Consider the following 16902-nt stretch of genomic DNA (forward strand, 5'->3'; position numbering starts at 1 on the left):
TATAATCAGCAGAAATGTCAGAAACCCAACTCACCTCTGTGCTTCTGAGAAGTGTGGCAGAGATGAAATGAGCCAAGGTCACCAGCAGGGTTTCAATGTGAACTTTGATGCTGGGCTGGTATTGGGTATTTTCCAAAGTAAATATGTCCTAAATCAAACACCATTCAACTAGCTTTGTCAGCACAAACCCCCTCGGCTGTGTCTTTGATCTCTGCTGAGTGACTTCTGACTTCTCTGCCCCAGTTCTGGTGCAGCTGGTGTTTTGAAGCCCTGACTTGTCACTGTGTCAATTTGCTTGTGGACACAGTCCTTGCTGAAGCCACCACATAATTGACATACTCTTCAGAGCTCTGGAGGCTTGGTTGCATTGGGGGTAGCTATAATGTTCCCCTGAAAGCAGAGGCCCTCTGCCTGCCCTCTAGCTTTGAATTCTCCCACTGGGATGATCTCCATGTCTGACCTGGCCCTGGTCTCCAGGGCTAATGCGGCTACTAGGCACATGTCCCCATGCTTCTATTAGCATGTCCCTCTGTGAAAAGTGAAGGAAGGGAATGAGATGAGTGATTTATAACATAAGGAGACCATGGCACCGAACTTTCTTCAGTCAGGGTTCACTCACTGTGTTCTGTGCCAGGCTTGCAGGACAGATAGGGTATTACCAAACAGTGCTTCCCAAACTTCGGGTCCTAGGCATTCACAGGGATCTGTGGGGCTAGGATCACTCTTTAAAATTAGTTTTAGGGGCGCCTGGGTGGCTCAGTCGGTTAAGCAGCCGACTTTGGCTCAGGTCATGAGCTCGCGATCTGTGAGTTCGAGCCCCACGTTGGGCTCTGTGCTGACAGCTCAGGGCCTGGAGCCTGTTTCAGATTCTGATCCTGTGTCTCCCTCTCTCTGACCCTCCCCTGTTCATGCTCTGTCTCTCCCTGTCTCAAAAATAAATAAAAACGTTAAAAAAAATTTTTTAAATAAATAAATAAAATAAATAAGTAAATAAATAAATACATAAAATTAATTTTAAATTCTGTAATCTAAAACATCATTGGAGTACCTGGGTGGCTCAATTGGTTGAGCATATGACTCTTGGTTTTGGCTCAGGTCATGATCCCAGGGTTGTGGAATTGAGCCCTGTGTCACGCTCCATGCTGAGTGTGGAGCTTGCTTAAGATTCTCTCTCTCTCTCTCTCTCTCTCTCTCTCTCTCTCTCTCTCTCCCTCTCTCTCTCCCTCTCTCCCTCTCTCCCTCTCTCTCTCCCTCTCTCTCTCCCTCTCTCTCTCCCTCTCTCTCTCCCTCTCTCTCTCCCTCTCTCTCTCCCTCTCTCTCTCCCTCTCTCTCTCCCTCTCTCTCTCCCTCTCTCTCTCCCTCTCTCTCTCCCTCTCCCTCTCTCTCTCCCTCTCCCTCTCCCTCTCTCTCTCCCTCCCTCCCTCCCTCCCTCCATCTCTCCCCCCCCCCATCTCTCCCTCTCCCTCTGTCTCTCTCACTAAATAAATAAATAAATAAATAAATAAATAAATAAATAAAATGTTATTATAGGAATGTTCTGGATTGCCTAGAAGACCAACTTGTCACAGAGTGCTGCTCCCTGATTTTAGTACCTGAGAGTGTGTTTGTCACCCAGAGACCCTCTAAAGGGAGAACATAACTCTCTGAGGACTCTGTAGGTGCTCTTAAGGAGCCCATAGCAGGGCGTCTGTGTGTTACTCATTTTGAGAAATTTCTGGCATGTAAAGGGCTGTCCATTGTGTTCAAGACCTGGCAAGAGTGGCTGGATTTGGGTCTAGGTTAGCACTCAGTAGCTTTACTCACACGTTGCTTTCTCAGAATCTTCATCGTTCCTACTCAGTACTAGGACTTCAGTGTGGGCACCATTACGCTGGCTCAGAGTGTCCATTACCTCTGTCTGGAATCTTCAGGGATCTAATAATCTGCTCCAGGCCAGCTCCCTCCACCTCTACCTTGTTCTCACACACTAAGCTTGCCCCCCCCCCCCCCCCACCAGAGCTTTAGCACTGGCTGTTCTTTCTGCATGGAAGTTGTCTCTCTGGACCACCACATCGCTGCTGTGTTCACACCATCTGCTCTGGGCTTCACCAAGGCTGAACTGGCTACTCTGACAGGAATCCCACCTCCTGCCCTCTGTGTTCTCCTCTCTGAAACAGTAGTTATACCTACTGTATAAGGTTGCTGTGAAAATTAAATGAGGTAATAATGTGTGGAAAGCACAGAGAATGGCACCCGGCGCTCAGTAAATGCTCAGTAAATGTTAGCTATTATCACTTTCACCACACATAGTTTATTCACAGGAAAGGTCTGGAAGGAGATGCAGCCAGCTTTTAACATTGGACACGGAAGGCAGGTAGAAAGTGTTCCTTTTTCACTCTATGTACTTCTTTGCTGAAATTTCTTTTCTATGAGTATATATTGCTTAGATTATTTTAAACTAATAAATAATGTTTCTTACATAGCTTGATTTCTTTTTCTTATTCTTATTATATTTGAGAGAGATAGTGTGAGTGAGTGAGGGGCTGAGAGAGAGAATTTTGAAGCAGGGCTTAAACCCACAAACCATGAGACCATGATCTGAGCCAAAGTCAGATGCTTAACTGACTAAGCCACCCAGTTGCCCCTTACATATCTAGGTTTCTGATCATGTAACTGAGTGTTGACAGCCCTTCTTGACAATTCTGACAGTTTTGGATCTGTTCCCCATTGGAGGTGTATAGTTTTGGCCCCCACTGTAAATCAGTACCTTCTGCCACACATACTCCATTGTTTTCTTTCTAGTTACAAGGCTTGCCTTATGGTTAGGTATGTTTTACAGCTTTTTTTTGTTAAATTTTTTTTTAAGTTTATTTATTATGAGAGAGAGAAAGAGAGCAAGCAGGGGAGGGGCAGAGAGGGAGGGAGAGAGAGAATCCCAAGCAGGCTCTGCACTGTCAGCACAGAACCCAACGCAGGGCTCAAACTCAGGAACCATGAGATCATGTCCGGAGCTGAAATCAAGAGTTGGATGCTTAACCAACTGGCTAAGCCACTCAGGTGCCCCACCAACTTTTTATTATGAAATTTAAAAATATACAGAGCAATTGGAAGAATTGAATAATGGACATCCATATACCAACATCCTAGATAAAACAGTTACTATTTTGCCTTATCTGCTTAATTCCCTGTGTGTGCACCCCCTGAGGGTATCTCCTGAGGTATTTGAAAGGGAGTTGTGGAAGTCATAACACTTCAGCCCTGGGCGCTGGAGCTTTGTCTCTTAAATGGAAGGGTCTCTGCCCTACTCTGCACCACTGTTAACATCTAGGAAAATCAATCCTCCTCTCTTATATCAGCCATATCCCAGTCAGATTTCTCCATGACTTCTTTGATAGCTTTTTATTTATTTATTTTTCTTTGATAGCTTTTTAAAATCCAGGATCCAGGGGTGCCTGGGTGACTTAGTTAAGCGTCCAGCTCTTTTTTTTTTTTTTTTTTAAGTTTATCTATTTTGAGAGAGAGAGCATGAACAGGGGAAGGGATGCGGCGGGGGAGAGAAAGAGAGAATCCAAACAGGCTCTGTGCTGACAGTCCCCAACTTGGGGTTTGAACCCAAGAACTGTGAAATAATGACCTGAACTGAGGTCAAGAGTTAGACACTTAACTGACTAAGCTACCCAGGTGCCCTTATTTTTTTTTTCTGTTCTAACAAATCTTACAACATTTTTGTGCCTAACTCAGATTTTTTTGGATACATTGCTAGAGAGGAGATTTTTGGTGAAATGATGGGATTATTTAGAATTTTTTATTCATTTTACCAAATTGCTTTCCAGGAAATAGTGTACCAGTTTATATAGTCCTTACCAGTCATGGGTTTAGGTGCCCATCTCTCTCTGTGATCCCCCACCCCTGCCAGCAATGGTATCATCATGTGTCCTACCCCGTGACCCTGGCCCATACTTGGCACTCATGAATGTTTGTGTTGCAGAGACCCCTCATCGTAAGTTGATTATCACCGTAGGAGGCTTGACGTCCTCTGGGGGTTCTGTGAGGACCAGTTTGTCCAATAGGTGAGGTGCTGTGCACAAATTTAACATTTTTTGCATAACTACAAGCTACTGCCTGCTTTATACTGGGCGGGACACCACCTGGAGCAAGGATGCAGGGACTTCAGCCTCTCACTCCTGTGCCTAAGCAACTCTGCCTATACCTGTTTTACATCTTGGGATTCTGCCCAAGATTATTGTTTGGAAAAGTTGCGCTGCCAGAAAAGATCTGAAAACCACTTCTCCTTGATCCACGAGATTTCTCACGATCACACTTTCTTTTCAGTCACAACTGTTCACCTGAGGTCCAGCCTCCCCAGGCCCTCCATGCCCTACCCAGGATGGGCTGCTTTCTCTTCTCTGCCTGGCTAAGAGTTCCTTGCATAGTAACATTGAGACCCATGACACCTTCTCCAGGATCTCTGCCACACTGTGATTATTTCCTCACCTGCCTCCAAACTAGGCAGCAAGTCCTCTGCAGGAATGGGGCTTTTCACCTCCCAGGCATGGTGCCTGGTGCACATTAGCTACTCAATAAATGTTTGCCGAATGGGTGAGTATTTACCAGTGAACTGATCAAGAGGTGTTGGTCACTGCTCAGTGTGTCTTTTCCTACCCAAAATGACTGACAGGTTCTGGGAGAATGAATCTGTGGTTGATTTCACATCTGTAGGTTTTAGGGCTTACAAGCAAATAACTTCCTTTTCTCCCTCTGTCCTTGGTATATCAGCTCACCCGAAGGTTGCCTCCCATCAAAGAAGCCAAACCTCGGTTGCAGAAGCTCTTCCGGGACTTCTGGCTCTATTCTGTGCTGATGGGATTCGCAGTGGAGGGGTCAGGTAGGGCAATACTTGCTCTTCTGGGGAAGACAAGAGTGCAGAGTGAAAACAAAGGTGGAAGTAGGACTCTACCTAATTATGAATGTGTATGCATTCAAAACTAGTTCAAATTCAGCTGCTGCTTCCTACAAGTGTGTATGCAAATGTTATACTTCCCAGGTGTATTTTAGGGTTCTAAGAATACCATGAATCTTAGAAAAAAAAAAACATCCAAGTTAGAAGACAAACTCATTTCTGTGCCCCATTTTGGGGTAATTGGCTCAAGCAAAGGACCCACGACTGTAGAAATGGTCATTGTCAACTGCTCTATAGTGATTCTTGAGCAAGGTGGTGGTCTCACTCATGGGCACTCTCTTGCAGGACTTTGGCCAGAAGAATGGTACGAGGGGGTCTGTGAAATAGCCACCAAGTCACCCCTGCTCACGTTTCCCAGCAAAGAACCACTGCGTTCCGTCCTCCAGTATAACTCGGCCATGAAAAACGACACAGTCACCCCTGTAAGGATTCTCACCCTGCCAAGGATAGATGATGCAGGGCAGGGATTTTGCTAAGCTTTCTTGAACAATGGGCAGATCCTTTCTTTGTCCTTGTTATCACATGTTATCCACCTCTCCTGGAGGAGGGCCGCTTTCCCCTCCAGGTGCTTGTGTGAGCCCTTGAGCCTTTTATTTCCTCCTAGGCTGAACTGAGTGAGCTCCGCAGCACCATCATCAACCTGCTGGACCCTGCCCCCGAAGTGTCCGCCCTCATCAACAAGCTGGACTTTGCCATGTCCACCTATCTCCTGTCTGTTTATCGGCTGGAATATATGAGGTATACAGGCCTTTACCTCCCAATACAGCCCCTGGAGCTAATTTTTATATATTTGTGCCTTCTGGGGGTGGGACTCTTCAGTTCCTCCTAAGACATGTAAGCTTTCTTAAAAAGCAAAAAACAGAGGCAGTCACTTTCAAATGTCCCGTCTCTGTAAAGAGAGCTTTCCTATTATTCTTACTTTCTAATCTTATACTCTAATAAACTTTTGCCTGCTGCTCAAAAAAAAAAAAAAAAAGACAAAAAACAAAAACACCCTCTGCTTTTCTTGTGTGCTCCTCCCTCCTGAGCACCAAACACCACATCTTATAACTCTCTTATTTATCCTCTCTTTATAGGGAATAGGCTTCTGAGCCATCACGATAGATATTTCAAACTCTGTCCACTTGACTAAGAGCCCCTGTTAGGGATCAGCCCTCACTGAAAATGTTCTAAGACATTCATTGAACTGGTTTCCAGGATCACAGCTGAGTACAAACAGCAAATTGGAAATGGGAAGGGGCCTGTCCCAAAACAGTCCCACAGTTAGCAGATGCTCAAGATACATATGTAACCATAGCAGACCTAACAACTGTAATAATTGTCATCATAACAACACCAATATTAACATAGATTGAGTACTTATACCGTACCAGGCACTGTGCTAAGTTGCCTGTATTGACACGCTCTCCAACAAGCCTATGGGGTAGGCATTATTACATACCCATTTTACAGATGAGGAAACTGAGACACTGAACAGTTAAGTAAGTTACCCAAGGTAATAAACCCTGATTTGGATTGAGATCCAAGTCTGTTAAGCACTGTGCCATGCTGCCTCTTGTAAATGAAGACTGGAGGAAGCAGCTAGGATGCTCAGAGCCCAGCTGCCTATGTGGATGGTACAGATTCACCATGGTAAGCTCTGAGGCACCATAGGGCTGCAGCTGAATACACTAGCTACAGAAAGATGCATCCCTGTCATCAAAAAAGGTCAGGTTAGGGACTCCTGGGTGGCTCAGTCGGTTAAGCGTCCGACTTCAGCTCAGGTCACGATCTCGCGGTCCGTGAGTTCAAGCCCCGCGTCGGGCTCTGGGCTGATAGCTCAGAGCCTGGAGCCTGCTTCCGATTCTGTGTCTCCCTCTCTCTCTGCCACTCCCCCATTCATGCTCTGTCTCTCTCTTTCTCTCTCAAAAATAAATAAACTTAAAAAAGTCAGGTTACACATAATCTGTTTGTTGAAGTCACATGATAGGTGTAATAAGTTATAGGATAAACCTTACCAAATGGTTTGAAAAGTAAACTGGTAGTTCTTAAAAGGGGGAATATTTGGGAAATGCCACTATTTAAACCTTTGTTTGGTGCCATGAAAGCCTCTGGTAAAAGACCTCTTGCTAGGAAGCTCAACATATAACCTAGATTAAGGCTCTTTTGGGTAAGTGGGAGTGAGCCCCTACTTTCCAGCTCTGTCCTCCTTTCCCGGCCGCTTGGTAGCCTGAGGGTGCCACAACAGAGCAAAATTTAAAAACTAGTGAACCATTCTCCCCCAAAGTCCCACAGAGCTAAGGAGCTTTTGGCCTTCTTTTCTTTGTTCATTACAGTTTTGTTTTTTTTTTTTTTAATAAAAGTAGTAGAACATTACACACAAATTTGGAAATAAGTGGAGAGGAAAAACTACTCACCTCACCACCATTCCCTATAGCATCTTAGTGTAGTTCTCTCATCCTTTTTATTATAAAGAGTATATTTTCAAAGAGAAACCCAACCAAAACAAAACAAGCAAACCAACACAGATCAAAAACCTTGTTTGCTCCTAAGTTGAATGGCTACAAGCGATGTCTCCAGACCCTCTCAGCCTCATGTGCCCACCAGCAGGGCTGTCTCCTGCTTCCCCACAAGTGTGCCCACGAATGGGGTCTCACGACAGGCTGTTGAGTGGGCTGGTAGAGCAGGACCATAAGGGGACGGCCCACAGGCAGCTCCCAAGAACCCAGTTCCCACTCCAGGTTGCCTGCCAGGCCTCTGCGAGCACTGTTAGCACAGAGAAGCAACCCTGAAGCCTTTATTCAAGAACCTGGCTCAGACTCCCAGCCACTGGTTATTAGGAGAATGTTAAAACAGCGAGGTGGACAACGTGAGCAATTACATAAAAGCTGTGTGAACGTGAACACTTGAGAATGCATGCACTTAAAGCCACACAGCCTGCCCTACTGCAGTTTGACTCACAAAAGGTTGGTGCAGAAGCCCACAGATAGATTCCACCAAGTGCTTGCCTGTGTGCACATGTGCCGCACTATCTTAGTGGAGCCCCCCAAACTCTGAATGGCCCTTCACAGGGACTATGGTTCAAGTGCATGCATTTCTTTTTCTATCTTTGCCCCAAAGTAAAAGATATTTTTTACTTTCAAAATAAAAACGATGCATAAACCAAAAAAAGAGAAGGAAAATATTGAAATGGTACAGAAGACGCTAAAGATGAAAACTACAAGTCTCACTTCCCAGGCCCTGAATTCAGAGATACCCGCTGTTGATAGTTTTACTTTTCCTTCTAGAAATTTTAAATGCAAACATAAATATCCTACACACAGAAGGCACATGGAGGCCTTTCGGCAACCTGTCACTAACATTATGCTGTACCCATTTTCTCCACACCTTGCTTTCTCATGTAATAGTGCATCTTCGATGTTTTTCTGGAGTTATCTTTCATTTTGGTGACTGCATGTTGTGCCACTGAATAGGTGTACTTTGGTGTCGCTGACCAGTTTCCTACTGATGGACATTCAGCCAGCACTGTTGTGCACATTACCCTTAAGATGCATCATTAGTGGTGGGTTGCTGGGTGAACAGTGTGGGAATGTTATGACAGATGGTGGATATTGTCCTCCAGAAAGTCCATGTGAGTCTATGACACTTGGTTCCTCATGGCCTCAGCAGTTCTGGGCAGTACCAAATCTGTGATAGGGAGGGCCTGGATTTTTTAAAATTTACTCAAAACTGTCCTCCTTGCTAGGGTACTACGTTCAACAGATCCTGACCGCTTCCAGGTAATGTTCTGCTACTTTGAAGATAAAGCTATTCAGAAAGACAAATCTGGTAAGTCGATTATTGTGGTACTCTAATGATGAATTGAGCTTTAATAGTATAGAAAGGAATACTACCAATTTTCTGTCTTTGTGAAGAAAATAGTTTTATGAAGTTATATACTACATTGGAAAGGTCAGTATAAAACATAGAACCTTAGCAGTATATTCCACACCACTGCCTCATGCCTCTTCTCTGCTGTCCTGCCTGCCACTCTCTTGCAGTATATTTAGTAAACTTCTATTGCCTTTAAAAAACAAGGGACACCTGGATGGCTCACCTGGCTGAGCGTTCGACTTCAGCTCAGGTTATGATCTCGCAGTTTGTGGGTCCGGGCCCCACATTGGGCTCTGTGCTGACAGCTCAGAGTCTGGAGCCTGCTTCAGATTCTGTTTCTCACTCTCTCAGCCCTTCCCCCTCTCATGCTCTGTCTCTGTCTCTCAAAATGTAAAATATTTAAAAATTTTTTAGGGGCGCCTAGGTGGCTCAGTCGGTTAAGCGTCCGACTTCAGCTCAGGTCACGATCTCGCGGTCTGTGAGTTCGAGCCCCGCGTCGGGCTCTGGGCTGACAGCTCAGAGCCTGGAGCCTGCTTCCAATTCTGTGTCTCCCTGTCTCTCTGCCCCTCCCCCGTTCATGCTCTGTTTCTCTGTCTCAAAAATAAATAAACGTTTAAAAAAAATTTTTTTTTTAAATAAAAAATAAAAAATAAATTTTTAAAAATAACAACAAAAATGTATAACATAACCATATAGCCTTAAGGAGCATCACTCTTGCCTACCCTCAATGCTTGAGTATGCTCTAGCCCCCAAATTTCAGTCTCTAATACTATCCCATGCTGAAAGGATCCTGGGCTTCTCAAATAATCATTGATGAACCTGGAGCATCTTATTGTTGCCAGGGAGCAGTTATGCTTTTTAAATGTCCAGAGTAGGGGCACCTAGGTGGCTTAACTCAATCAGTTAAGCAGCTGACTCTTGATTTTGGCTCAGGCCATGATCTCATGGTTCATGGGTTCAAGCCTTGCATTGGGCTCTGCATTCACAGGGCAGAGTCTGCTTCGGATCCTCTGTCTCCCTCTCTCTGCCCCTCCCCCCCAATAAATAAATGTTTAGATAGATAGATAGATAGGAAAAATGTCCAGAGCAGGCAAAGAGGACTAAGAACCAATTTAAAAGGACTCCTAGGTGCCTGGGTGGCTCAGTTGATTGAGCGTTTGACTTTGGCTGAGGTCATCTCATAGTTCATGAGTTCAAACCCCACATCAGGCTCGCTGCTGTCAGTGCAGAGCCCACTTCAGATCCTCTGTCCCCCTGTCTCTCTGCCCCTCTCCTACTTGCACGTTCTCTTTCTCTCTCAAAAATAAATATTTAAAAAAATAAAAGGACTCCCAGTGGGCAAAGTATCATAATTTGAACATGAATACATATTTTGCTTAAAAGAAGGGCAAATATACTAGGATGTGTATATCCAAATATACTAGGTTTTATATATATATATAAAACATATATATATGTTATGCTAAAAAACATATATATATGTTATGCTAATGTGTGTGTGTGTATACACACATATAACATAACACACATATTATATATATGTTATGATATAATATGTAGTGATAACATAATACATAGGATATATATATCTAATGTTTGTTTTTTCCACTAAGTATTTGTGAAGTAGAGATAGGTTGTTGTTTCTCTTATGTAATCAGGAAAGAGGGAACACAAAGAAAGAGCTACACAGTTCAAGGAGAGACATGGCACCCACGATAAAGTCATGCCTGGTCTCCAAGAGTTGACAGGTAGAAAGGGTGCCCAGCAGGTGATAGGCAGAGACATCCCACAGAATGGCTAGTTAAAAGTGCTCTGTTAGCTGAGAGTAGCTATTAGAGACTTCATTGTGAGGATACCCAGACCTTCCACGAGGGCTTCATGCCTCAGTATGGTTCATGCTGGTTATAAGGAGACCCTGCTCAGGACCATGAATGTTTCCAGTGGTGTCATCAGGCCAGGTCAGAATGTCAGGGCAGCAGGTCAGGACCTGTGGGCAACATCCGATTTAAGGGCCACATCATTTCTGGGAAGGTTTCAGAATAGGAAAATCTATATGAAACACAAAGACTTGCAAGTCCTATGATGCAAATGTCCTCAGATCCTGAGTGCACAGAGGGTCTCAGCTGCAACCAGTCCTAAAAGCAAACTCCTGGGAAAACAGAGAAATAATTGAAACTCTCTGATGGTACTAAAATATTATACTTACTGGAATTCTAGTAGGGCAAACCTAAGATAAGAATAGGAATGAAAATAAGAAGAGCTATTAAAATTGAGATAACAGGGGCATCTGGGTAGCTCAGTCAGTTAAGCGTCCGACTTCGGCTCAGATCATGATCTCACGGTCCATGAGTTCGAGCCCACATCGGGCTCTGTGCTGACAGCTCAGAGCCTGGAACCTGCTTCAGATTCTGTGTCTCCCTCTCTCTCTGCCCTTCCCCCACTCACACTCTGTCTCTCTCTGTTTCTCTCTGTCTCTCTCTGTCTCTCTGTCTCTCTGTCTCTCTCTCAAAGATAAATAAACATTAAAAAAAAAAATAGGGGTACCTGGGTGACTCCGTTGGGTGTCTGACTTCTGCTGAGGTCATTATCTCACACTTTGTGGATTTGAGCCCTGCGTCGGGCTCTGTGCTGACAGCTCAGAGCCTGGAGCCTGCCTCCAATTCTGTGTCTCCCTCTCTGTCTCTGTCCCTCCCCCACTCGCACTCTGTGTCTCTCTCTCAAAAATAAACATTTAAAAAAGATAGCAAAGAAAAAAATTAAATGCATAGTATAGGCACTGTTTAACCAGTTTGAGTATAAGGACACTGACAGGTTTTAAGCATCATTGCTTTGGTCTCTGTGTTGATTTTTAAAGTGTTTAAAAATATAAGAGACTCTGAAATGTTAGACCTATGTTTTAATTATATGCTTAGAAGAACTTGATCAGTTTTATAATTGTGCTTAAATATTTGGGTACATTATGGCCATGAGTTCTGATTGATTAACTGTGTGGGTAAATATTTCAAAGACTGCTAATTGACAATTCTTAAAATCAATAAATTTATTATTAAGTAGAGAGGAGACCTTTCCATGCCAGAAGTCATTGGCACTCTGAAGAATCTTTTTTTTTTTTTTTTAATTTATTTATTTATTTATTTTTTTAATATATGAAATTTACTGTCAAATTGGTTTCCATACAACACCCAGTGCTCATCCCAAAAGGTGCCCTCCTCAATACCCATCACCCACCCTGCCCTCCCTCCCACCCTGCCCTCCCTCCCACCCCCCATCAACCCTCAGTTTGTTCTCAGTTTTTAACAGTCTCTTATGCTTTGGCTCTCTCCCACTCTAACCTCTTTTTTTTTTTTTTTTTTTTTTCCCTCCCCCATGGGTTTCTGTTATGTTTCTCAGGATCCACATAAGAGTGAAACCATATGGTATCTGTCTTTCTCTGTATGGCTTATTTCACTTAGCATCACACTCACCAGTTCCATCCATGTTGCTACAAAAGGCCATATTTCATTTTTTCTCATTGCCACGTAGTATTCCATTGTGTATATAAACCACAATTTCTTTATCCATTCATCAGTTGATGGACATTTAGGCTCTTTCGGCACTCTGAAGAATCTATCAACTTGTTCTTGCCAGTAGAGAATTAATCCCCAGATAATTTTTCTGCCATTTTTCCTATTGTTGAAAAATCAGTCCTTGAAGAAATCCTTTTAAAAATCACCCCAAGGAGGTACGTGGCTGGCTCAGTCAGTGGAGAGTACAACTCTTGATCTCCAGGTTATGAATTTGGGTCTCACCTTGGGTCTAGAGATTACGTAAAAATAAAACTTTTAAAAATAAAAAATAAAATCACCCCAAGGTTCTGAGGTGCTGCTTCATATAAGACCTTTGTCCAGTAAGTCCTTTATAGAACCCTTATCACATCACTCCTACATGACAGTCAGGAAATTAGGTGCGTTTATTTATTTTTGTGGAGTAGGCAAGGAAGTAGTGTATGGGTTCTGGAAGCTCCCCCTGCTGGCAGTAGGGGGAAGGATTAGAGGAGGAGGAGCTCTTTAGAGGCCATGGTGGGAGATGCAGGCAAGCAATTTTGTAAGGTAGGAAACCCCTCCCACCAGGGTGTAGACACAGGAAGAGGAAGCCCCACATTCAGAGAGTCCCACACACATGCCCAAGGACCACTTGAGAGTATAGTAGAGACACTGTTAACCACTGACTGAGCTGTTCATTGATTTGTTCCCCTTGTCCATCCACCCATTGTTTTGTTTTTTAATGTTTATTTATTTATTTTTGAGAAAGAAAGCAGGAAAGGGGCACAAAGAGAAGGAGACAGAAAATCCTAAGCTGGCTTCACACTGCCAGTGCAGAGTCCTCCATGGGGCTCAAACTCACAAACTGTGATGTCATGATCTGAGCTAAAACCAAGAGTCAGAGGCCAAACCGACCAAGCCACCCAGATGCCCATTGTTTATATAACAGTTGTTTTGTGCTAGACAGTTGGGTCACCCTGAGCTTCTTTGGCTCTAGGAGGGAAGGTAGGCAACAAAAAAATTGAGATTACTAGCCCAAAGGGGCCTAAGAACCTACCACATTTTGCCAGCCTCCTATTGAGAGTATCTATAGACAGAATAAGATACCTTTCTAAAGCTAAATGTCATCCTCTCTCTCCTAAGGTCTGTTTTTTCTGTTACTTTGTCATAATTGCACTGGAACTGATGTGCACCTTATGGACACTTTTTAATTTTCACAGTACACCATACTCTTCCACATGATTTCCAAATGGGTTATTTGTTTTTGTTCTGAGTATGGCACTTAGGTTAAGCCAATAAATGTATATTTACTGAGTGTACTTTCCTCTTCCTTTTCTCTCCTAAAACATGAGAGGTGGGAAGGACATGTCTATGGAGATGTGTTACTCATGAGTTTTCAGAACCAAGCAGGAAGGAGGTTATAAGAAGCATCTAGCAGCCTGCGAAGGGGAGGGCTGGCACCTCCTCTGTGCAGGTGTGAGCCCAGCCTCCATGTGTTCTTGGAATGCAGCCTGCCAGCTGCCTAGTCAGTCGGTGCAGACTAAGACCGAGGTAGTCCCAAGTTAAAGTGTAAAAGGAAAGTGCAAAAAGCAAAGTGGCTGTTTTTAAGTAAAAATCTCCAGAGAGGCTACTGGGCGTTGATGACTGGCATCTGACCACTACTATCTGATTGTTTTTTATTAGAAACTTACAGTTTCAGTTTCCTTAGAGCTATATGAAAAGATACTACACTAAACACACCCCTCCAAACAAGATTTCATCCACCAACCCAACTTCTGAGAAAGTAGCCTCTCCCTGTTTGGGCATCTGTCCACATCACACTAATCATTTTCCATGTCTGAGAGCTTTGGGGGCCCATTTATCCTCATAAAAAACACATGCGATGCATCTTTGTGTTTCCGGCTCTGTGCTTTGCCTGGGGCACAGAGGTGCGGCACCTCCTTATCTCTCTGCCCTGCTGACCTTACAGCTCTGTCATTTAGCCAGCCTAAAGGCACTGGATGGGGCTCCTGGCTGGCGCACTTGGTAGAGCATGCCACTCTTGATCTAGGGTCTGTAAGTTCAAGCCCCACATTGGGTGTAGAGATGACTTTTTAAAAAATCTTAAAGAAAACTTTTTTTAAGTTTATTTACTTTGAGAGAGAACGTGCGCACAAGTGAGAGGGGCAGAGAGAAAGAGAGACAAAATCCCAGGTAGGCTCCATGCCATCAGTGCAGAGCCCAATGGAGGGCTCAAACTCACAAACTGTAAGGTCATGACCTGAGCTGAGATCAGGAGTCAGATGCTTAACCAACTGTGCCACCCCCAAATAAAATCTTTAAAAAAAAAAAAAAAAAAAAGGACACTGGATAAGTGGGACAGCACTGGTGGGCAAGCAGCACTTTATTACATCAGCACTGTGATGCTTGTGCTGTACTGTTGCTTTTTAAAATCTGCCTTATAGGGGCACCTGGGTGGATCAGTCAGTTAAGTATCTGACTCTTGATTTTAGCTCTGGTCATGATCTCACGGTTCATGAGTTCAAGCCCCTCACTGGGCTCTGTGCACTGACAGTGTGCAGCCTTCTTGGGATTCTCTGTCTCTCCGTCTCTCTCTGCCCCTACCCCACTCACTCGCTCTGTCACAAAATAAATAAACTTGAAAAAAAATCTGCTTTGTACTCTGGTGGCAACAAGCACATCCAGTGCTCAGATCTTGCTTTCTAAATACCATTCTGCATTAAAAGGAACCAAGTGTCCAAGGAAAAAAAGGTTGATTCTACAGAGAATTGGGGCAGGGAAAATACAAGATGAGCCTGGGACACCTTGTAGTGCCAGAAAGGAAGGTCCTGTGAAAGGAAAAAAAGGGAAAGGAAGAAGAAAAGAAAAGGGATGTGGGCATGTCACAAGGACTTGAGTCTCCCCGAAAGAGTTCTCAATGGCCAAAGCTGGAACAATTTGGGCAGCAAATAATGACAGTATTGGATTATGACCCAGTGACTGAAATAAATATCTATGAGTCTATACTGATTAGATGATTGAATACATCAAACATGGGGAAAGAGGGACAGAACTTCCTTACAGAATCCCAATTACTAAAAGTAGAAAAAATGAAGAAAACAAAATCCTAGTGAGAGCCAGAGTGCCTTCTGCAAGCACATCCCACTGACAGATACTAAAATGTGGGCAAAATCTTGAAGAGAAATGAGATGTCTGCATGACCTCAAAGTATCTTCCCCAGGGGCACCTGGATGGCTCAGTCGGTTAAGCATCTGACTCTTGATCTCAGCTCATGTCTTGATCTCAGGGTTGTGAGTTCAAGCCCTGCATTGAACTCCACACTGGGTGTGGAGCCTACTTAATACAAAAAAAGAAAAAAATCTTTCCCTGTAACCTTAGTCTAATCACAGGCAAACATCAGACACACCTAAATTGAGGGACATCCTACAAAATGCCTGTGCTCTTCAGAAGTGTCCGGTTCATGAAAGGCAAGAACAGACCAAGGAATCAGCACAGATTGTGTGAGACAAAGGAGACCTGATGGGTAATGCCACATGGCATCTTCATTAGATCCTGGGACAGAAAAGGGACATTAGTGGGAAAACAGGAAATCCAAATAAAGCCTGAAGTTGAGCTAACGGTATATCAGTGTCGACTTCTTAGTTTTGACAAGTTGAGCTGCTAATATCAGGAGAAACTGGGTCCAGGGTATGTGGGAACTGTGTGCTCTCTCTGCCATTTGTCTGTAATCCAAAATCATTTCTAAACACTATGTTTGAAAGTAGCCAGGATTGGTCTCTTTCTCTTGATGCTTCTGACCCATGGAAACTCCCTCCTCATTTCAGGGATGATGCAGTGTGTGATTGCCGTCGCAGACAAAGTATTTGATGCCTTCCTAAACATGATGGCAGATAAAGTAAGCCTTGTCAGAGCGCGAGCGTGTGTCTGCTGGAAGCATGTGGAGGGCGCCTATTGTACCTGTCTCTTCTGAATCTCCAGGCTAAGACCAAGGAAAATGAGGAAGAGCTGGAGCGGCATGCGCAGTTTCTCCTGGTGAACTTCAACCACATTCACAAGAGGATACGGAGGGTGGCAGACAAGTATCTGTCTGGTCTAGTGGATAAGTAAGCTCATTTTCCTTCTAATGCTGTGTGTGTGTGTGTGTGTGTGTGTGTGTGTGTGTGTGTGTGTGTGTGTGTGTGAGAGAGAGAGAGCCCGCATGTGTGCGCGCACCTCTAGGTTTAGAATCAGGGAAGAACCATCCTTACATTATCAATGCAGCAAAATTGGAGTCAGAATTTAAACTCTCAAATGGCAATGCGGCCTCCCTCAGAATGTCATGGAATTTGCTGCAGGGTCTGAAGTTTGGTCCTGAAACCTCTACTTACTCTGAGCTATTGATGTTACTTACAGTGCAGCTCCTGACAAGGGGTGTTATGTCTCTGTGTCTCTGCATCCCACCCTCCCCTGCCACAGGGCCTCTCTGGGCTCACTCTGGGAAGCTCACAGCCATCCTAAGCGATATCTCCTACCCCAGAGCCCAGCCAGAGGTCCCTGGTAGAATCAGTGTCTTCCAGGCTCCTCAGAGAGGAAGGAGAGCCCACACAGACC

At 44.1% G+C, this 16902-nt stretch overlaps 1 protein-coding gene across 1 annotated transcript in view; it reads left to right on the plus strand.

Moving 5' to 3' along the window:
* The window catches only part of PI4KA (phosphatidylinositol 4-kinase alpha), a 113542-nt gene that overhangs the window by 61357 nt on the left and 35283 nt on the right, over positions 1–16902 (plus strand). Inside the window, exons 20-25 of the mRNA XM_007091068.2 lie at positions 4756–4864; positions 5225–5361; positions 5544–5677; positions 8664–8746; positions 16137–16207; positions 16291–16415. Of these exons, the coding sequence (XP_007091130.2) occupies positions 4756–4864; positions 5225–5361; positions 5544–5677; positions 8664–8746; positions 16137–16207; positions 16291–16415 (659 nt within the window). The remainder of the gene's footprint in view (positions 1–4755; positions 4865–5224; positions 5362–5543; positions 5678–8663; positions 8747–16136; positions 16208–16290; positions 16416–16902) is intronic.

Source organism: Panthera tigris, chromosome D3, assembly GCF_018350195.1.
Source record: "Panthera tigris isolate Pti1 chromosome D3, P.tigris_Pti1_mat1.1, whole genome shotgun sequence".
Lineage (NCBI taxonomy): Eukaryota > Metazoa > Chordata > Mammalia > Carnivora > Felidae > Panthera > Panthera tigris.